Here is a 22,528-nt window from a genome sequence, read left to right as displayed (position 1 = left end):
CTGGTGTAAATGTTGGCGTTTCATTTACTCAAGACTGACAACACCAAGCTCATGCCAGTTTTTTGGGGGCAAAAGGTGTTGAGTAGTTATCTCAACTCTGGGGAACAGAAAATCCTCCTGAATTATAGAAGTGCAAAAAGAAATTTATGTATTATTGATGTAATTTAAAAATTATGTAAAATGGCATCATATACACAAAATTACATGTCTTTTTGAGTTCATAGATCCACTATTTTATGAGCTTCAAGTTAAATTCTTACTCAGTAGGTCTAACTGCTGTTTAATTTCAGGCTGGTTAAGTAACAACACTCAAAATCCTTACAGTTAAGCATCATTCAGGAGCTGATGGCAGGGATACTTCCTTCCTGATGCCAGGGCTGTCGAGCCCCTGCCCACTTCTGTTTCTATAATATGGTCATGTTTATCACAGGCTTTCTCGTTTCTGATTCTAAGATGGGTATCGCTGCCCTTGTTTGTGTTGCTGAGGGCAGAGCTTCTGTGAAAGCACTACCTGGCAGGAGTGCTGTGCTGATCCCTCCTGCTGCTGGTGGGATTTGTATGGTCAAGTCTGCAGTGAATTTCATTTCCAGGAGAGAGAGCTGATGTCTTCATGTGGCATGGTGTTTATTATACTACATTTACATAGTCGTGTAATATGGTTCTGACAGTGGACCATCCTTTTGGAGTCATATATTTTCTTCAAATTAATTATCAAGAGATCCTGCTCTTGTCCCATGTAGGGGTGTGGCACCTGGCAGGTCCACCATGGGTCCAATGAGAGCATGTGAATGCCTGGTACATTACAGACATTGGGGCTTAGGGCAGCAGTGTCCATTGCTTCCCAAACATGGGAAAGAAGGATCTGGAAAGATGACCAACTTGGAGACCATGGTGAACTGGAGGTGTAGTCGGAAGCCGCATTTCAAGGGATGGCCATGTCTGTGAGCAGGTTCGAGGCAGCATTGGGCTCTGGGTGTGTTCATGTGTTTCCTGTTCTCGTCCCTCAGTTTTCGGCCATGCATATATATCTTCTAGTAGCGATTATTCCTCGTCCTTCATCACATCTACTGTTTTGCGAGGAAACCAGATGGCCAAATGCGTTAGGGTTGAAATTAAGATACTGTCTCTACTAGTAATTCTGGTCATGGGTTCTGGACAAAGGCACCTCCTTGGAGAAAGATGCATGGGCCAGAGGCTGGTCCTCCAGATGTTCACATGTGTTTATGGCTTTGTTCCAGATGCTATTGTTGTTAAAAGTCATATTATTAAATGAATTCAAACTGTGCTAATTTCTCTTGTCCCCAGTCTGATCATAGATACTATTGGAGTGTAGGTGACGTCTTACACTACTGCATGCTACTGTCTCCTTTCTTACTTAGTCATCCTTGTGGGGAAGGTTAGGGGAGAGAAGGAGCCCTGTCCTGGAGGGTCAGCTGCAGCAGCTCTGTACTGGGAGGTCCTGCTGGGAGCAGCCAGGGACGTTGAGCCAGCTTCTGCCAGAAACAGAGGCCTTTCTCCATGGGGCCCTGCAGCCATGTTGGACCTAATGCATGTGCATCTTCCACTTACTCTCTGTCAGAGAAAGTTAGAGTAGGAGGCCCCTGTTGCCCTTGGTAAGCTCTGTGATGGGGGTGAGGGGTGAGAGGTGAAGCACCTATTCAGGGTTCTTGTCTACTGGCATATCCGTGCACTCCCATGGTGCTACCTCCTGAGACCCTTGTTTGGGGTGGGATGTTTGGAAGAGAGCCAGTTGGTGGGAGAGTTGTAACTGGGGCCCAAGTCTCTCCTCGGTGCTGCCACTCTGTCAGTGTGTCGTCTTGGGCAGACTTTACTTTGTTCTGCTTCTGTTTATTCGACGCTGAAATGGGACCTGCTTCAGGAAGGTGCGCCTTCCCCCAAAACAGAGGCTGACCAGTGCTCAGCCTGGTATCTGGTTGGCTCTTGATAGACGCTCATTGTCTACATGGCCATCTCTCTGGGAGAGTGGGTGCATATATCCAAACCCCCCGAAACTGATCACACAGGCAGGGTGTGAGAATGATGAATAGACTCTGAAGAGATAAGTTTTTACTTTACATACTTATAAAAGTAAGATTTAGCCCTAGCTGGTTTGGCTCAGTGGATAGAGCATCAGCCTGCAGACTGAAGGGTCCCCAGTTCACTTCCAGTCAAGGGCGTGTACTTCGGTTGTAGGTTCTATTCCCTACTCAGGTCAAGGTGCGTGCGGGAGGCAACCAATTGATGTTCCTCTCTCCTAACCCTAACCCCTCCCTTCCACTCTCTCTAAAAATCAGTGGAGCCCAGCCGGCATGGCTCAGTGGTTGAGCATTGACCTACGAACCAGGAGGTCATGGTTCAGTTCCTGGTTAGGACACATGCTCAGATTTTGGACTTGATCCCCAGTTTGGAGGCAGTCGAACAATGATTCTCTCTCATCATTAATGCTTCTATCTCTCTCTTTCTCATCCTTTCTCTCTGAAATAAATAAAAGATACATTTAAAAAAAATCAATGGAAAAATATACTTAGGTGAGAATTTTTTTTAAAAAGCCCCCCAAAATAGGTAAGATTGGTTTTGTTCTTGAATGATGTCACTGGACTGTGAACCTTTGAAATTCTGCATGTTGAGTCTGGCAGAGAACATCCCTTTATTTGTGTGTGTGTGTGTGTGTGTGTGTGTGTGTGTGTGTGTGATTTTAGAGACATTTTTTAGAAAACTATATATTTAAAGCATTAATTGGGAAATGTTCCTTTCCTTGTTAAAATTATGGCCATGAATGAACCTTTCAAAGAAAGCAGATCATCTGAGCCTCATCACTGTGAAGCAACTTAGATTAGAACTTAGCTTTTTTAAATGAATTAAAATTATTTGTTAAAGAAATGTTTTAGTAACCTTAGGGAATAGTCAGCAAGTGGAATCTCAGGTGGCATGAGGCATTATGTTTGTGTTATTGAAAATCCCAGATTATGGTTCATAGCACTGCCAAGGTTTGGACCTGACTGCCATGTAACTCGGTCCTGTTGGGGCCGGAAAAGGCTGAGGGTGCTTGTTCTAATTCCTCGGAGAAAACTGCAGTCACACTTCCTACAACTCTCATTAGGTGGAATGGACATTTTGGTCATGGCAGCCTGTGCCTTTTTTTCAGTGCCTGAGTTCCTTTCCCTGATCCAGGAAGTGGAGTTTGGTCAAATGTGACTAGAACACTCCTCAGTCCAGTTGCTTGGAAGGTCAAGGCACAACATTCAGTTCTGGCTAACTTTGGTGACCAGGTCTTCTCGGCCTTGCTCCTTTGTACGTAGAAAATACTTGTAAAGTTATGTGGGCATTTTAACCTTGGCAAGACATTTTAAAAACACTTTTAAATGAATAGAATCTGGCTCAGTTTTGAGTACTGATGAAGAATGATGAGGTTAAAAATATGTTTTGGGAGCAACCCTTAAATTCTGATTAATTGTGCCTTGTGTTCATGTAACAGTCATGCTGCTGCCCTTTCACGGGAACTCCTTTGGTCATAGCCAGGAATTCTAGACGTAGGTCACATATCGGTGTGCATTGCACTGTCCAGGAGTCCCATCACCTGCCGTGGTGGGCCAGCCTGATGGTTCTGTTCTTCACGACACTGGCTGTTCTTCAGGGGAAAGTGAGGATTCAAGCAAAATGCAAATCTCATGGAGGAGAGAGGAAACATTTGTTTTCTGAAATGAGTGCCTTTCCTATGAGTAACTGTTTAGGAAGCAGGGGCCTGTGGTGTGGGCTGATGGTTGTGCGTGTCTCCTACCTCCTGGAGGGCAGGAGCCTGAGGCGCTTGGTGGACATAGATAGTGTTACTTCCAAGTTGAACTCTTCCTGGGAAAACCAAGAGGATCTCTGAAACTCCGTTTAACTTTTCAGATTTGGCTTTGAGCCTCAAAAGTGGGGCCTGCCACAAACAGTCCCAGCAGAGTACAGCAGATCAGCACTCAGACCTGGCGTGGGTTCCTTCACTCGCTAGGTGAGCTCAGGAAGGTGCTCAGTCGGCCTGGTGCTCTCACCTGCAGTTTGCCAGAGAGCTTCTTCAGGTGAGGAGAGGAGAATAGGCAACATTCCCCTAAGAGGTAGGGTGGGAGGACACACAGAGCCTGAGGTCGCTCAAGTCACACTCTGAACTTGGCCCACCTCACTTGTGGGACAGGTAAAGCCACCTCTACAGCAAAGCCTACATGTGGTGGGGTCTGGTGAAATAAAGTATAGTGTGTGTTCTGTTCTGGGAGCCCTTTTTAGGCTCAGAGATGAGCACTCGTGGCTGTGAGTCAGAGTTTGGCTGGCCAGGCACCCTCACTCCTCAGATCCCTGCTCTTCCGGAAATGCACTGGACAGCAAGGCTTCGGTGCGTGGGGGATTTCTACTCTGATGTTCTAAATGGGAACAGTGCATTCCAGCCTATCCCAAACTCCCACCTTTCCCTAGATAGCACTAAAACACTCTCACAACTATGTTACATCCTGAGAGCATTTCTGCTTAATTCAGAGCCTTTTAAAGCACCAGTGACCGGCTGCACAAACTCGTTGCTCGTGTGTGTTGTGCACTTGCAGTAATACACTCAAATGTTGTATGTAAATATACTTCCTACTTACATGGCTAGGACTATGTCCTGTAATTAAATAATATCAAAGCTGTTATCCAAATTTGGTCCTAATTAGCAGTGTCCCTAGGTGCTGGCAGCAGCAAACTATGGGTTAGGAGGTTAATCCTCAGGAAGGTGAGTGGAAGCTGACAGGTGATACTTTAAAACCATGAGAGCACAGATGATGGGGCAAGCTCAGATGTGATTATTCAGCAGTGCAGGCCAGCCTCTCAGAAATCATGTGCAACTCCAACAGTTGACTGCGAGCTTGTTATAGCAGTTTTTCCATTTAAATGGTGAATTTTGGTTAAAAAATTCCCAAGTTCTTATAGGGAATGTTCAGCTACTCAGTTTAAATAGCAAAAGGTTCATGGTTTGGTTCTGATTAATTTGATGTGATTGAACACTTGGCCAACTCAAAATAATTTTACGGAAGTATCTAATCAGTTGGAGGAACAACAAAAAAATCTGGTTTAGTTTAGAAGATTGCATTGCAATTATAAATTTAAACATGGAAGTGGAGAGATTAGGTTAAATTTGAGTAGTGGAAGAAAGAAGTGGCCAAAAAGAAAGGACATTTATTCTAAAAATATCCTCAGTATAAGGTATTAAAGTTTACATTTGTGTGACAGGTGAGGGAGAAGGTGGTTCTGAAACTCTGAGGTGTGCCCTGCTCTGCGGGAGGCTTTGTGGAGTCAGCATAGGACAGGGGCCTGACTTTGGCACCACAGAGGAAGCAGGAGTGCTCTGAGGTCACACTTGGTGACATGAAGCTCCCAGCCACATGACTTCATATCAAAACCAGACATCTTCTGTAACTCATTTAAGTGAGCTGAAACAAAAATATTTTACTTTTTTCCTCTTCTTAAAGATAATTGTTTTCTTGGGGTTTAGATTGCATAAGGCATAGGAAATGTGTTGTTTTAATTAGAGCATCATGTAATACTCAAATTAAGAACATTTTTTTTTAGGAGAGAATGGGCATGTAGGCCAGCTGAGCATTTCAGTCACATTGACAAGGATGTGAATCCTCTCTGGGTTAATTGAGATATTTCCGGCAAGGTCAGCTGGGATAAGTGCAGCTAAACATGGACAAGGCACTTTGCGTTTGGTGTATCCACTGCCTTTGTGATTGCTACTCTTGATTGTTTTGAGCACTTGAGTTGCCAGTGAAACTGAGTAAGTGGTTTGTCTCCACATAGTCATGTAAGTGGGAATTATGGTTGAACAAGAAGTTACCATGTCCATAAAAATTGCAGACATTAATTGACATTGGCATTGAAATACAGAGGATTCTAGTTCTAAATCTGCCTGAATTAGAACCAGTTGTGAATGAGTCCTGATTCAATTATATAAAAGTATAAACAACCAGAAATCCATACATTTGTATAAGTAAGTATGGATGTATGGATGTTTGTTGTGTGTTTTTGTTTTTTTTAATATATTTTATTGATTTTTTACAGAGAGGAAGGGAGAGAGATAGAGAGTTAGAAACATCGATGAGAGAGAAACATCGATCAGCTGCCTCCTGCACATCTCCCACTGGGGATGTGCCCGCAACCCAGGTTCGTGCCCTGGACCGGAATCGAACCTGGGACCCTTGCATCCGCAGGCCGACGCTCTATCCACTGAGCCAAACCGGTTTTGGCTTGTTGTGTTTTAAACTATTTGCTAGTAAGTTGCAGATACCAAAAACTTTACCATAGAACTTGTAAGCACGAGGACACTTCCCTACACAACCAGCTGTCACTCTTGTTTCAGTTACCTCTTACTGTATTAATAAACTTAGGCTGAAGACGATGACCATTTATTATCTTTCATGATTCTCTGGGTTTATTTGGCAAATCAGGTGATTGTTCTGCTCCAAGTGGTGTCTCTGGGATCACCTGGGGTCATCTGGAGGCTCAGCAGGCTGCCCTGTCTGGGGGCTCACTCCCAGGGCTAGAGTGTGCTAGCTTACAGCTGGGAGCTCAGCTGGGCTGTCTGCCTGAGCTCCTCGGTTCTCCTCCATCCACGCTCCCTGCGTGGCCTGGGCCCTCACAGTATGGGGCATGATTCCAAGAGGGGATGCAACCAGCATTTAAGAGCTGAGACTGTGGGCCCTGCAAGCCCCCATGGTGATTGTTTTCTTGGAGAGGCAGTGTGGGATACCCATGCCAGGATCTTGAGTGGAGAAGGATGAGGTGTGGGATTGCCTGCGTCTCTCAGCATCCTTGCTGTGCTTAACACGTCTTCACTCAGTTCTTTAAGGTAGGCCATGCCCTGCCCAAGTGCACAGGAGGCACACAGGAAGCATGGGCTGCACTGGAGTTTGGTGATTCTAAGGCGAGGCACCACTGCAGTTAGAGAATGGACATATTTCCACACAGACATTTATTGGGTGAATCCTATGCTACAACCCCCTGAAATGACCTTCCCTGTTCAGGCTGATGGGTTGGGGGTTATGCCTGTGTTATGACCTCAGGCAGACACCAGCCCACCTGTGTGGCATAAAATCTACATCGAGAAACTTTACATGATTGATTGATGAACTGTGTGCTTTTTTGGGACAGCTTGACTAATGATATAATCTGTTACATTTTCATAATTATACATTGTTAATTATTGAATTGTGGTTTTTAATTGAATTTATTGGGGTAACATTGTTTAATAAAATTATATAGGTTTCAGGTGTACAATTCCATAATACCTTGTTTGTATATTGTATTGTGTGTTCACCACCCCAAGTAATTATTGAATTATTAAAAGTCTTAAAATTTTTTTTGCTTTAAACAAATAAGATTTTTAAAATATAGATTTTTACAATTTCTGAGATTCTTTTGCATTCTGTTCATTTCATTTCTTTGCAGAGTTTAAGAAAACAAAAGACCTAAACAGTTATTCATGTTTGAAATAACGTTCCAAAAGCAGTCCGTTTTTGGATAATTGGCAGCTGCTGCTGGCTGACCTCAGATTCCTCTTGGGCACCATGTTTGCAGCTCCTCTGCTTATTGGGCTCTTTAACACCCAAGGATAGGCATCTGTTCCTGAGAGGGTGCTGATGGATGTGTTGTTTTAGTTAATACTAAGTTGCTAATAAAGAACATAATCAAAAAGAACAAGTCAGGGGTCCCTTTAACTTCTATGTAATATATAAAGGTTTCCCGTCATATAAAATTACCTTCAGGTAAATTATACCTTTCTTCCCAAAACATCACAGGGAGCTAGTCATCTGCCTGCAGTGACTCAGGTATCTCTTTCCTGGAGCAGGGCATGTGCTTTCTCCTATGTCATAACCTCTTTGGTAGTAGTCTGTAGAGCAGGGGTGGGCAAACTTTTGACTCGAGGGCCACAATGGGTTCTTAAACTGGACCGGAGGGCTGGAACAAAAGCATGGATGGAGTGTTTGTGTGAACTAATATAAATTCAAAGTAAACATCATTACATAAAAGGGTACGGTCTTTTTTTTCAATAGTTTTATTCATTTCATAGTTTGCCCACGGCTGTTCTAGAGGAAATGAGACAAATTCAGGAACTTGGTGAATGTAATTCCCCTTTACACATGGGGACAGTAGATAGTAGTTTTTCCAGGATTGTAGAGGGAGGTGAAATCGGGGGTGGATCCAGAACCCAACTCTCATGACTCCTGAAGCTCCAGAGTAGCTACAGTTGTCTAGGACATCATCATCACTGTTGTTATGACCATCATCACTACCACCACCACCATCATCACCATTTATCACCATCACCAGCATCACCACCACCATCATTCTTACCATCATCAATACCACCACCATTATCACCACCACCACCATTATCACCATCACCACCGTCATCATAATCATCATTATCACTACCACTACAATCATTATCGCCACCATCACCACCACTACCAAGGAGTCGAGTGAGTTTTTTGATGATCTTGAACTGTGTTCTAATCTGTCTTGTCTATTTATTACCTTCTCTACCTCTTTCAGTTGGGACTGAAATGATGGTGTTTTCTTTGCCCAGCTCATAGGAATTTTAGTTGGGAGTAAGGTAATGGAAGCTATGAAAATGTACAAGAAATGGGACAAATCGTGGGAGCTGTTTCCTGCCTTGGTACAGTGTGCGTTCAGTAGGCACTTTGGTGTGGAGCAGAACCAGGAAGAGGCACGGGGCTGCTTCCAGATACAGGCTGCATGCAGGGTATAGAATTTGAACCCAGTAGGTTGAAGTTTAGTAAGATTTGAACACTCACTTTGTATCAGACTCTGTTGCTAGGTAAAATTATATGTATTGAAACACTGAATTCTGGGTCAATTATTTCTCTGTATTTGGGAGGTTTCCAGCCACTTAGGAAATCTTGAAAGACTTGAGTTTTATTCATGCTGCTTAGATCATGAATCATGAAATGGTTTAGAACTGGTTTAGCTAGATGCGTACTTTGGTACCAATAGGTTTTCTCTTTACAGTTGTATCTAATGTCATCTAAGATGTATGTGAAAAAGTTTATATACTGTATGTCTGTAGGCTAAACAATGTCAGAGTACTTGATAATTAGGGAGATTCTGTGTGTTCTGGTAAGCCCATCTTTGTAATACTGGATACAACTCACACACACATATGACACATGTGTATTAAACAATACAGTGATAAATCCAGGTTAATCTCATTGTGTATTGATGAGATAACGTTACTAACAACCAACTAACAAACTTGGGCCTTTTTTAAACTTTTAAACCTCTCAACTTCTTGGGCATTTGTGTCCTTCCTTATACTTTGCTTCAAGGTAAATTTCAGGGGCTGTCAGAATTTTCCCCATGAAGTGAGGCCTCTAAATCCAGCTGGGAAAAAGACTTGAAGAGATGAGAAGTATCCAACATTTCATATATAGGACTTTTTTGGAGTAGGTGAGAAAAATGTGTGTGTGTGTAGGGGATTTGTGTAGGGTGTGTGTGTGTGTGTGTGTGTGTGTGTGTGTGTGTGTGTAGGGTGTGCATATGTATGTGTGTAGGATGTGTGCATGATTGTGTAGGGTGCGTGTGTGTAGAGGGGTGTGTTTGTGTAGGTGTGTATATGTGTGTATAAGGCATGTGTGTAGGATATGTGTGTCCATGCATGCATGTATAGGGTGCCTTTATCTGTAGCTGTAAAATATCTCTATTTCTGGGAAGCTTTAGTCCACTTTTATTGGTTTGTCACACTGGGAAGAACAGTGTCAGCTTCCCAGATGGCATACACTGATCATTTCACTTCTAATACAAATGTTCCCTTCAAGGAAATATGTTCCTGTATTGCATGCCAAAACACAAACAGAAATCTTGGAGAACCTACGTAGCTCAGGGAATTCATCCCTATGGAAAAGCCTCTGTACCAGAAATGGTGGAAAATATAATTTCAGCCATTAAAGGTCAGAGCGGAGTTGACTGGTTGTAAAAATCATCCTAGAAAAGTCACAGAAACAACTGGTTGAAGAGCATGGCCCACTGGCAGCCTTGGGCTAAGCGAGACCCTGCAGGTTCGTCACTCTGTCTGAGGCGGTTGGCTCGGACCAGACAAGAGGCCCACGGTATTTCCTGCTGCTGGCTCTAATTTTTCAGGAATCCTTCTGGTCCCCAACAGAGGCTTGTTATATGAATCAAAACAGACCGGATGCCAGTGAGCACAGAAAACCCGAGAACTCGTAAGCTCTTTGGTTTCTCCTAAGCGGTGAGGAAGGAGTTTGAGGCTCCGGTGATGATTGGTTAGGAACGCTGGCGTGTCCCATTAGGCCTTTTGTTTTGTCCCTATAGTTGTAACGGAGATTGTTTCAGGTCAGGAAAGACCAGGAAAAAGCTGGGCAACAGTTTGGGCTGGGCAGGGTATTATAATGTTAGAGAGAAGCTGGATGAAGTGATTACTTAAATGTACATTTCCAGTATTTGGGTAGTTGAAATGACAATGTCTTTGAAGGGGCTTTTACTAGTATGGGCTGAAGTATCTTTATAATAAAACCCCAAAGATAATTTTCAGAGATTTGGACATATCGCACATTGGTCTCTGTGCTCACGACCACCCTGGGCCCCTTTGGTGGAGTTCCACATCAGTCTTCTGACCAGATAGTTAATGGAGGGGTGGCAGTCCCTAAAATTACAGAATCATTTTTTATCAATTTCATTATTGTCAAATATGTGTTTAAAAGGTTAAATAGTTTTAATACTGTTAGATCTAAATTTTGTTCATTTCTATCCCACACAGTACCTGGGGTAGTACCAAATTATCAATACTTAATGTTTGATGAATGAATACAATAGTTATTATTACAAATTGGCACTTATTTAATTGTAAGATACACAGGTTAGTTGAAGAACTTTGAAACACTTCCATTTTTAAACCATTAAAAATGTAGTATATATTCATCAATAATTTTAACCAGGAATAATAGCCTGGAAATGTATGGAAGAGTTCTTTTTTTAAAAAATTACTTATTGATTTCAGAGAGGAAGGGAGAGGGAGATAGAAACATCAATGATGAGAGAGAATCATTGATTGGCTGCCTCCTACACACCCCCTACTGAAGATGGAGCCCACAACCTGGGCATGTGCCCTCACCTTGAATGGAACCGTGACCTCCTGGTTCATAGGTTGACGCTCAACCACTGAGCCTTTCATGCCAGGCTAGAAGAGTTCTTACTTAAAACCTACAGCTCAATAACCTGAAAATTTGTGACTCCTGAGCAATTCCATTTTTCTTTTTAGTTGCAGAACTTTTTCAATATAAGGAAGCTTTGGTGATTTCTTTTGGGCTTTTCTGAAACTTTTCTGTCACAGTCTTTTAACTGTGTATGTGTTGCCTGCTAGCAGGCCTGTTGTGTCACAGTAGAAACTGTTACCTGACTGGGTGGGCAGCCCGAGCCCATGTCTGGGGCCGGTCCAGTGTACCTGTTGGTTTGAGTGCCTGTTCAGAGCGTCTAAGGAACATATGAAGGATTCTGTAGACCCAAGAATTCTATTCTATAAGCCATCAGAGAAGCTGCTATCTGTTGAAAGGAAGCAAAATTACCACTTCTGCACCAGGAACTTAATTTCTGAACTTCTGGTTTGTGGAGAGTGAAGGTGGGTCAAGGTGAAATTTCAGAAGCAGGAACACCCCTTGGAACTATTAGCTCCAGGTGTCTCACTTTATAGACAGAAAAATTATGAATGGAAGGCACCTATTAGGACATTCCATTCCTATTCAGACCCTGGGTCTTCCCTTGTTCAAACTCTAGGAGCTCTAACTGGTCCGTGTTTATAAAACCAGCAGATTGTCCCCCATGTCCTTAACTGTGGTTGTGTTTGGACTCTGGTGGTTCCTTTCTTCCAGCTCGAGAGGCGTGTGGTCTGGGAGTGGCACCGTAATTTGCACTGAGTGTGTCTGGGTGCTCTTGGTCTCCAGGGTCTGCAGATTCTGGGAGAACATCATCTTCATCACAGGGCACATGAGTTGGGGAACCACCTGCTGATCAGTCCAGTGGTGAGAGGCACAAGCAGCGAGGCCTGCGGTGTCCGAGTTGTGACAGATAAGAAAACACCAATGAACATGACTGAAATCTTGATGAGCCCTTGAACCATTGAAGGGCAGAATTATTGCAGAAGGAAAAAAATTTCAAGCACAATGTGATTTCCCACTTTTTACTCACTTTGAGAGTGAACCACTGAGGGGACTGTTATATTCACTGTGTGTTTATGAGGAAATCTTCATCTAGAAACCATGGACCCAGTCTGGTCAGGGGTCCCTGCTTAAATTGTTAAAGCTGCTGCTCTAACAGTGTGTTGAAATGACTAAAAGAGAATCCTATGCTGTTTATCTCACTCACTAACCTGTGGGAAACTGAAGGACATGAGAGCCAAGTCCCTATCTTTCTCACCAGGAGCCTGCGATCCGTGGGTGTTTTCACACTGACAGGTTTACAGAGGACCATACAGAGCTGTGTCTACATAATCCGTAGCAGAACCAGTGCCAATGCTAGGATTATGACTTTTATATAATTTCAGAGCGAGGTCAACTTCTGATCAGGTAACAAATCAAAAAGTCAGGATGGTTCCCCTTATTCTGAGTAGCTGGAAGGTTCCATGTGTCCTCTCACATTGGTAATGAATTTGCACATATTTTGTAAAATTCATTACCATCTTCCTTTACATTTCCTTTAAGGATTTGCAGTACAAAAATGGACATGCCACTGGGTTTGGATTGAAGAAAAAGTGTAATATCTGAGACCATCAGGTGTGTGTGTGTGTGTGTGTGTGTGTGTGTGTGTGTGTGTGTAGAGACAGGGAGAGAGGAGATTAAGAACACATTGAACTAATAGCTGCTTTGTGCATAATATACATGCAGGTTAGGCAGATCATCTAGGAATGGTTTTTCATGTGCACACAAATATAGTTGGTCGGTTACTGTTAGAATTCAGTCCATTGTTTCATGTTGATTCCCAAAGTAAAAAAACAAAAAACTTGTAAAGTGACACAGACAGATTTTTAATTCTGCCTCTTCACCTGCCCCCTTTGAGCTATTTGCTTGCTTTCAATAACTATTTTCACTTAATGTTCCTATGTCATCAGATGTATACATGGCACCCAATACCATGTACTTGTTATGGTATAGTTCGTAGAAATAAGCCCGGTGCCTACTGATGAAGGCTGGTCTAAGCTCTGAGGATGGCATTCCAGCTGGTGAAAGATGAGATTTGATTTATACAGATGATTTTGAAGTGGGAGCCTTTAGAATTGTGATTGTGTGGGCCAACAATCCAGCTGTAGATCTTCTGTCCATGGATGGAGGTAGTACCACACCCAGAGCGGGTCAGGCAGTGACCGAACAGTGAGACATGAACTCTCCTAGGCCACACACCTACATATGGGCACCAACCCCAGGTCACTGGTAGGTCCATCTCATTGCGTTGAAGACAGTCGGGTAAACCGGGCCCCAGTTAATGGAAGGCTTGCTGAAATAGGATGGAAAAGTGTGGCTCCTTAAAAATAGGTCCTCATGATGTAAACAGTTGGCAAATCTTTTTGAGAGAATTACCTTCCATTTGGGGTGATATTCGTTGGCACCTGAGTTGAATTCCCAAAAGCCCCTCCAGAGTTGGAGAATACACCAAGGCTTAATAATTTGTGATTGGCAGGTGTTCAGCTAAGAGACAAGTTGGCCAAAACGAAACGGAGTAAAGGCCTTGTGGCTGTTTTCTCTTCTTAACTAAGGCTTAAGTAGAGGGGATTTTAGCATAAATAATTCTCTTTGTTTTAATGGGAAATGATTATTAAAGTCAAATGAGCTCTTAAGATTTCTTAGTGGTATGATTTGCTGCGTAATCATTCTTTTCGATTTTTTCTAACATGTCTCAGTCACCCACAAGGGATTGGCTCTGGCCTGTGGTGCGACGGGAGCAGCCCTGAGGAGTTGCCACAACTGTGTTCAAAGCCTCTTCTGTTTGGTTGTATTTTTATTGGCCTGTGATCCTGGGCACATAAGTTAGCCTCTGAGGCCCCATTTCCTCTTGGCAAAGTAGAACTAATGATAACAAACAAGATGGCATCTGTGTTGAATGCCCAGTGTGCAGCCGGGGCCCTGGGACCCCAGCCAGTCCTGCTGCTCCCATGAAAACTCACTGGCACCATGGTTCTGCCCACCATCCAGGGCTTTGGGTCCTTGTCTGCTCACTTTAGGGCTGAATGATGACCGACGGGCTCTTCTGATGACTAAAATAGCGGATGTGTGATCCTGACATTTGCAGCCATTGGCAGCAGCCATCAGCAGCCAGGATGTCCCTCAGAGAGGACACTGCAGTGGAGCAGAACCCGGGGATAGCCCTGTTATTGGCCTCTCTTATATGAACCCTTGCACTCCTGGCTCAGTCTTCTCTAGGCTCCCTCACCCACTGGCTTTCCTCTTTGGTTTGGCCAGTGGGGGGCATAGGAGGAAGGGAACCCCAAGCTCCAGGCCTTCATTCCACTGATCTGCCCCGGGCCAAGGCCTGGCTGCACCCCACCCCAGCACAGGTCTAGCTTGTAGCTTTAACTCCATATCTGCGAAATGGGTTTTCTGAGGTTGAATCACCTTCAGGAGGAAGTTTGTCCTTCCTCCCTCCTTTCTTCCACCTCTCATCTGGAGTTACCGGGGTGGTGGTTTCTCATTTCAGTGTCTGAGTGATAGCACGAACACAGACCATGCTGGGTAATATGGAAGCATGCTGTAAAGTGTGAACTCCTCTTCACGAGCAGCCCTCACTCTCCTCCCCAGAGGTGGCCCACCATTGGCTGAGTGTGAAGTGTTTTTTGAGTTTTTCACTTGGACAAAGTTTAAAGACATTTTTTTTACACCTGAAATTAAGCATTTGCGTTGTTTCTGACTCCTGGTGTCGGTTAACCTGACCTCGGAGCGGGGTGCCTCGAGCACACTATGCAGTGAGAGCAAGCAGTTGTCACATTCAAACCAGGCTTTTCTGTGTTGGCCCAATGTGTTTGTGAGCAGCGTGCTGTGTGCTTTAACAGTGCTAACGACTCCTGGGCCATCTGAAGGGTGCACAGGGGAGAGGATAGGATGCTGGTCTGGTTCAAGCCTAGGAACCCTTCAGAAACAGGCATACTAAAACTGCCATTGTCCTTGCCTGTCTTACATTTTCCTCTTTCTGAACCCTAGAGGTTAGAAAGATAGTCTCTCAGTGTCAAGGGACTGAGGTAACACACTGTGAAGTCCCCAAATTCAAAATGATAAATGATCCCAGATGAATGATCCATAGTGTCAGGAGTCCAGGGACCTGCTGAAGGGATTCTTCTTAAATTGAACTTGAAAGGTATGTAAACTAGGTCTTTACAAATCATTGAAGATAACACAGTGTGTGTATCTGACTGTCCCTTCATTTAAAAGCCCCACAAAATTAACAACAGTGAATTTTGAACCTAAGGCTGATTGATCTATTAGAGATGCCTGTGGGTTTATTAGTGGGTTTTTCTTTCACAGTTATCTGTCCTTCTGGCCATCTCCAAACTGGTTTCACCTCACAAGAAGGAAGATGATGATGATGTTTATGTACCACAGCTTCTGTTGAGTTCAGGTGGTTGTAACAGAACACCACAGAGTAGGGGCTTAAACAATAGACCTTTGTTCCTCACCATTCTGGGGGGTGGAAGTCAGATTAGCCTGCCGGCACAGTTGGGTTCTCGTGAGGACTCTGTCTCTGGTTATGTCCTCCCATGGCTTTCCTTGGTGCATGCATGGAGAGAGCACTTCTCTCAGAAGGGCACTAATTCCATCATAGGGACCCATCCTCATGGCCTCACTGAATCCTAATTGTCTCCCAAAGATCCTTCCTCCATACACCATCACAGTGGGGAATAGGCCTTCAACATACAAATTCTGTGTTAGGGGGTTCCACAGGCATTTAGTCCAGGGCACCCTGTCTCTTCCTAGAAAGGATATGGGATGTTGTGACTGAGCTCTGCTGTGGATGCAGAAAGGGATTTGAGCCTGAAAATATTTGTGGCTACTTGGTCCTTGATATCTTGATCAGACAGTAATCTCTGAGAACTCCTGGAGAGTTCTTGGCCCCAGGTGGAGCTGGAGCCCAGCAGCCATTTGCTCAGTGGGTCTTGTTAAGGGAACTGAGTGTCAGGAGAACAGCTCCTGCCCATGGCCAGTTCTTCTCAATGGGAAATCGGAATCTGGGTATTTACTTATTTATTTATTTTTAATCCTCACCCTAGAATATGTTAATAATATTAATGAGAGAGAGAGACAGACAGACAGACAGACATTGACATTGATGTGAGAGAGAAACATTGATCGGCTGCCTCTTATATGTGCCATGACTAGGGATTGAATCTGCAACATTTTTGGTGTATGGGATGACGCTCCAACTGACTGAACACCCGGCCAGGGCTGGAATCTGTCTCTTTTGAAGAAGAGAGAGAGATAGAAACATCAATGGTGAAAGAGAATCATTGATCAGCTGCCTCCTGCACACCCACACTGGGGATTGAGCCCAAAACCTGGGCATGTGCCCTGATCAGGAATTTAACTGTGACCTCCTGGTTCAAAGATCAATGCTCAACCACTGAGCCACACTGGCCGGGCTGGGATCTATTTTTTTAATAGACCATCGGCTTGTGTCTTCTGAATTTTGGCAGCTTTCTTATTATGGTCTTTAAGCAACAGGAGCAACTTAAGATTTGAGCTGGTGTCTGGCTGCTCTTGTCTGCAGCCCTGCACTACTGAGTTCATGTCTGTGTATCTTGCTGGGTGGCATCAGTCTTGTTCTGGCTGTTCTTGGTTCAAAACGTGCCTGTACTGGACCCAACGCAGACCTGCGCCCACACCTGTTAGGGTGTCCAGGAAGCCTATAGCTCAGCAATTTGGGGGAAGACTGTTGGCTTCTCCTTTGAAAGGGCAGAGGGGCAAGCTGTCCTTTGAGCTCACCTAGAGAGACCCACCTGTGAAGAGCTGACAAAGATTAGGGAGAGGAGAGGAACTGTCAGGATGTTCTCAGGAAGCAAAAGGCCTGAACTTTTGTCAACTAAACACAGTTGACCAGATGGCCCTGGACATGTATTCTAGCTGAGGGTCTGAAAGTGTGAAGACTGTTCCTGGGCCGTCATCCTTAAACCAGTGACCTCCTCTGGGTGGCTTAAAACAGCCAGAAATGCATCCTCTTCCAGCTGTAGAGGCCAGAAATCCAAATTCATCATCAGCAGGGCAGCACTCCCTCCAGAGGCTCTAGGGGTAGATCCATCCTTGTCTCCCCTGTTCCTGGGCCTCCTGACAGTCCTTGGCTGTAACTGCATCACTCCAACCTCTGCCTCTGTGTTTCCATGGTGTTCTCCTTTCTTTATCTATGTCCAATTCCCCTCTTCTTATAAGGATATTTTTCATTGAATTAGGATCTATCCTGTTCTAATGTGGTCTCATCTTTTGCATTCTCCAAGACCCCATTTCAAAAGAGTTCCAACTATCTGTTTCAGAGGTTAGGACCAGGAGATAGCCTAGAAGACATAATTGATCCTACTATATCCCTGACCCCAACATTGGCTGATCACCCCCCCCTTGGGCCTACATCCCACAGAGATGTGTGACAAATCCAGGCTCTGCACCATGACACAAGTTATTTGTGAAACAATGTGAGTTGGTGATGTTCTGGGTGCGGTGGGGCTTCCTGTGGGAGATGCCGGTGTGCTCTCTGTGCCTTCACGTCCCTCCTGGGACTCCCAGTCACTGTCTGATGCGCACACAGGCGCAGTCTTTTCTTCACTTGTATGAAAGGAACTCGGTAGTGGGCAGATTTTTCTGCACCTCCTCAATGCATGGAAGTTATGATGCACTGAGGGAGTGGTTCTCAACCTTGGCTGCACATTAGAATCACCTGGGAATCTTTTTAAAATCCTGATTTCTGGGCCTCATCCTCTGGAAATTCTGTTTCTTTGTTACTAATGACAAGGCCCAGAAATCAGGATTTTAAGAAGATTCCCAGGTGATTCTAATGTGCAGCCAAGGTTGAGAACCACTGCACTGAGGATAGGCATGGGAGTGGAGTCGCCTCTAGAACGGTTGCCTTGAAAGGGGAAGAGTGCCATCCTCACCAAAGGGCCTCTGGTGAAGACAGAGATAGGGCGACACCTAATGAGACTTTGTCCACTGGGTGTGTAATAGTCTTACTATTAGAAAGTAGTGATAATAGACTTACTATTAATATTCAGTGTATAATAGTCTTGCTGTTTAGTAAGTAGTGACAATAGTCTTGTTACTAGTAAGTAGTGATAATAGTCCTACTATTAGTAGTCAGTGTGTAATAGTTTTACTGTTAAGAGATCAACCAAAGGACTTGTATGCATGCATATAAGCCAAACCAATGGACACGGACAACAGGGGATGAGAGCATGAGTGGGGGGCGGGGGAAGGTTAGGGGTTAATGGGAGGATGAGGACACATTTATAATACCTTAACCAATAAAGAAATTTTTTAAAAAAAGCAAAACTCTTTAAAAAAAAATAGTCTTACTGTTAGTAGCTGTACAAATCAGTTTCTGAACTATCTTAACTTCTCTATAAGAGATGGCAGGCACCGTGGTTTATCACAATAGAATAGTAACACTGGGCTGATGGAGGCTGTGCTCCAGTATGAGGAATATGTAGATGTCCCACTAGTCATCATGAATATCGAAGCTGTGTTTCTGCAACATGATGAACTTTTAAATTTATGCAAGAACTCTTAAATATTTCCTCTGTAGGTGCACCTGCCATAGGAGGCACCTCTCTTGGTCTTTTCCAGGGAGGCTGTGGGTCTGCAGCATAGATCACTCCTGCAATTTGGGTTGTAGGTGAGAACATGAAGACTGAAAGACTTTTTTTTCCATTCCAATTAGGAGGGAACATTAGTTGACACCCATATCACTCAGTAAAACATGGACATTTATAAAGGAGTACTTTATTAATGCTTCTTACTGAATTAAACTCAACAGGAAAGTTGCACCGCGTCTTTTTAGTTGTTTTGTTTTGCTGCATCACAGTGAACACAACAATAATTTTTGCTCTTCTGTGCAGTGAGTTTTCGGAATTGAAAAAAGGTCAGAGCTGTGAGAACACTGTCATGGGACAGTGAAAGGAAGCATCCCTGAGCACAGTGCTTGCATTGTCTCTGTCTGTGAGGTGGTGCCACTTTGTTCTCATTATCAGTTGGGACGATAGCTGGCATCCCACCTCATTGCAGCCAGGAAGTGTGATGGCTGGCAGACTGACAACCCTTTCCCTTTCCAAGATCTGAATGGCACTATAGTGATCTAATGTATCACTTACATGCATAATTAAAATAAACCTTTCATTTCGTTCTTGCTCTGTCTCACCCACTCCAGAAGCTAGAGACCTCCTGGGAAAGAGTGAAGGGCCTTGGACTTGACTCTGGCTGAGTTATTAAACCTCTCTCCATCCCCAACCCCAATCAACTGGAAAGTTTTAAGACACATGGTTAAGATTTGTTCCCAGGAAGGCTAAGCTATCTGAAACGGGGATGAATACCAAGTATCTCCAGGCTTCCGTTTCTGCTTTATTCTATTTTTTAAGTTTTGTTTTGCTTTCTCTTAGATTGTGTTTGAGATTCTTGCTCCCATGCTGGAACACACAAGCCACAGAGCATATGGCAGAACCTGCTTTTTATTACTGCTTGCCACACAGCATCTTTGTGTGCACATAATCTAGACCTGGGTTCCCTGGGGCATCTTCCCTCGGCTCCAGGCTGTAAATCTGGCTTATGGCTATTAGCCTGTTAGCTTTGCAACTGTAGCCTTGCTGGCCATAGAATGCTTTTCTGAAATGTTGGCTTGAACCTGAGGGCTGTGAGAAGTCTCTGTGCTGGGTCTTGTTGAGGACCGATCCCAGAGGAGCCTTGCCGTTTGAGCTCCTTTTGGACCAACTACTAATGGCGATGTGGTTTATGAAAGCACTCAAAATGGAGTCTAGGGAAATATGCTGCTGGTCCGTTAGAGAGTTTAAAGGCTTAAGAATGGTCATTTGTTTTTGGCATTTGCTGTACAAATGTACAAAAAAGGATTTCAGGCTGGTAGATCTCCTGGCCAGTTGGTTTGGGTGCGTCCCTGGGACAGGCATCTTTCTCTTAGCTCCTCACTTTTCTATGACAAGGAAGCTACTCCTTGAATTAATATCCAGATCTGAGAAAGTCAGCCTGGTTAGTTGATTGCATTACCTTTATAAGTTCAATTTAAAGATATTTTATAAAATTGATTTTTAGTGAGAAAGGAAGTTGGGGGGAAAGATGGATGTGAGAGGGAAACATTGATCGGCTGCCTCCTGCACACCCCCTTCTGCAGATCGAGCCTGCAACCTGGACATGTGCCCTGATCCGGAATCAAACCAGCAACCTTTTTGGTGCACAGGATGATGCCCAACCAACTGAGCCATACTGGCCAGGGCAGCAAGTTCAATCTATAATAATAAAAGCATAATATGCTAGTTAGATCGGACAGCCGAACGACCTTCTGGACATCCTTCCTGATGAAGCCACGGGGGCTGAGGCAGAGGTGGTTAGGGGTGATCATCAGGCAGGCAGGCAGGTGAGTGGTTAGGGGCAATCAGGCAGGCAGGCGAGTGGTTAGGGGCAATCAGGCAGGCAGGCGAGTGGTTAGGGGTGATCAGGCAGGCAGGCAGAGGGTTTAGGGGTGATCAGGCAGGCAGACCGAGTGGTTACGGGCGATCAGGCAGGCAGGTAGGCCAGTGGTTAGGAGCCAGCGGTCCCGGATTGCAAGAGGTTGGACATCACCCAAGGGGTCCCGGGTTGCGAGAGGGTACAGGCTGAGCTGAGGGAACCCCCCCACCCCCACCGCACGAATTTCGTCCACCGGGTCTCTAGTTTAAACATAAACACAAAACAAGTAAGGGATTTGTTTCTAGGGGGCCTTAGGATTAGTGGTCTTGTTCCTGGCTATAAACTTAATTAAACTGTTACAAGCAGATCTTGCATTAAGGGTTTTTTGTTGGTTTCTTTGGGGGTAGGGAGGAGTGTTAGGCTTTCTTTTCTTTTTTAATCTGGGTGGATTCTTGATTGGATTGGGAATTCTATATCTGAATATTACTGAAAAGTCCTTGGGCTTCTTGCATTTATTTTTGGTTCTGCACCAGTTTTGCATTATCTCATTTGGATATTAAATAGTTTCAGAATTGGCAATATAGAGAGGAAAACCAGATGTGTGTGCTCCACAAAACAGTGCTCTTAGGTCCAGGATCCCCTTAGTAGGCTGCTTTATATCTGTGCCCTGGGCTATTTTCTTTTGGAAAATAATTGGCTGTGCTTCAGAAATGTAGAGGAACCCTCTAAATGAAGCTGGGGTATGGCTCATGCCTGCACCCCACCCATGAGTGCCTCATGGACGATGTGCTGCCCTTCGGGGAGCCCCATAGTAAGTGCAGCCGCAGGCTTACAGTGGCTGGCAGCCGGGAGGTGCTGCCTCTGGCTATTGGCCTGGAAGCTCACGGCATTCCAGTTAGATCTTTCTACATTCCAGAGCCTGTTTGGAAAAGGTACCGAACAGAAAATGAGCAGGAAGAATGAAGAAAGAGCTGAAAGCTCATTTTTGGGAAATGAGTGGGAATTCATCCAGGCCAGCTTTGTGCCGCTGATGGGGCTGTGGTGAGAGGAGCAGGAGGCAGGCTTAGGTGCTGGGCCACCCACCCTCTCCCAATGCTGGAGTCAAGGTGTTGGAGCTGAGCAGCAGGGCTTCCGCTGAGGCCCAACGTGGTGGAAGTCCCCTGGGCAAGTTTCTCTGCAGGGTCTGGAGTACGAGCAGGGGAAGAATGATAACTAAGTGGCTGAAGGTCTTTTCCTCCAGTAGTTTGCACGTTAAATGTTTAACTCATTTCTGATCACTGAGCAAAACCAAACCAATGTGGAATTGTTTAAAAGGCATAGCATTTTGAATGAATTCCCAATGGAGAACATTTTCCTATTTTTATTTTCATTTACCAGCCAGGCTGGTAATGTGCCTATCTTCACTATTATAATTCTGCACACTTAGATTCTGAGATTTCTGACATAATTCTTAAGATTTAATCAGCTGTGTAGATCATGTGAGAAGTCCCTTTATTGGCAGTGCTGACAGGGGAAAATCTATCTTAGGATACTGTAAAATGCCTTCTGTTTGTAGAGGGTTGTGGCTCATTGCCAAAACCAGAGTACAGGCAGAACCTTCTCAGAAATAAGTTCCATGATTTCATAAGTTTCCTTTAAAAATTGTTATATGATTTGACCTTAAATTCACTTGTTAAGGGATCTTTAAAATATACATCAATTATAAACTGTAACTACATTAAAATACCTAACATTTTAGCTTAGTATTTGAAAACATTGCTTAGATTTTTAAAGTTCAGTCCAGGATCTAGAAATCAGTGCTGAGTTAGGGCAGCCATGGCGTCGCAGTCTGTACCCTCTCTCACTTTCACCCACCA

General features: G+C 44.2%; 1 protein-coding gene across 15 annotated transcripts in view; it reads left to right on the top strand.

Annotated features, from left to right (window-relative positions):
* LOC118674202 (BTG3 associated nuclear protein) overlaps positions 1 to 22,528 on the top strand; it is a 147,884-nt gene that overhangs the window by 89,302 nt on the left and 36,054 nt on the right. For 2 of the 15 annotated variants that reach the window (XM_036345669.1, XM_036345668.1), the window contains exon 13: positions 7,453 to 7,979. The exons of the other annotated variants lie outside the window; for them this stretch is intronic. In XM_036345669.1, the coding sequence (XP_036201562.1) occupies positions 7,453 to 7,476 (24 nt within the window). In that variant the 3' untranslated portion in view covers positions 7,477 to 7,979. Of the gene's footprint in view, positions 1 to 7,452; positions 7,980 to 22,528 lie in introns of those variants that run through there. 15 annotated transcript variants of the gene reach the window in all.

The sequence above is a fragment of the Myotis myotis genome, unplaced genomic scaffold (genome assembly GCF_014108235.1).
Source record: "Myotis myotis isolate mMyoMyo1 unplaced genomic scaffold, mMyoMyo1.p scaffold_m19_p_19, whole genome shotgun sequence".
NCBI lineage: Eukaryota > Metazoa > Chordata > Mammalia > Chiroptera > Vespertilionidae > Myotis > Myotis myotis.
The sequence above is the reverse complement of the archived record's forward strand: the minus strand, read 5'-3'. Positions and strand labels throughout refer to the sequence as shown.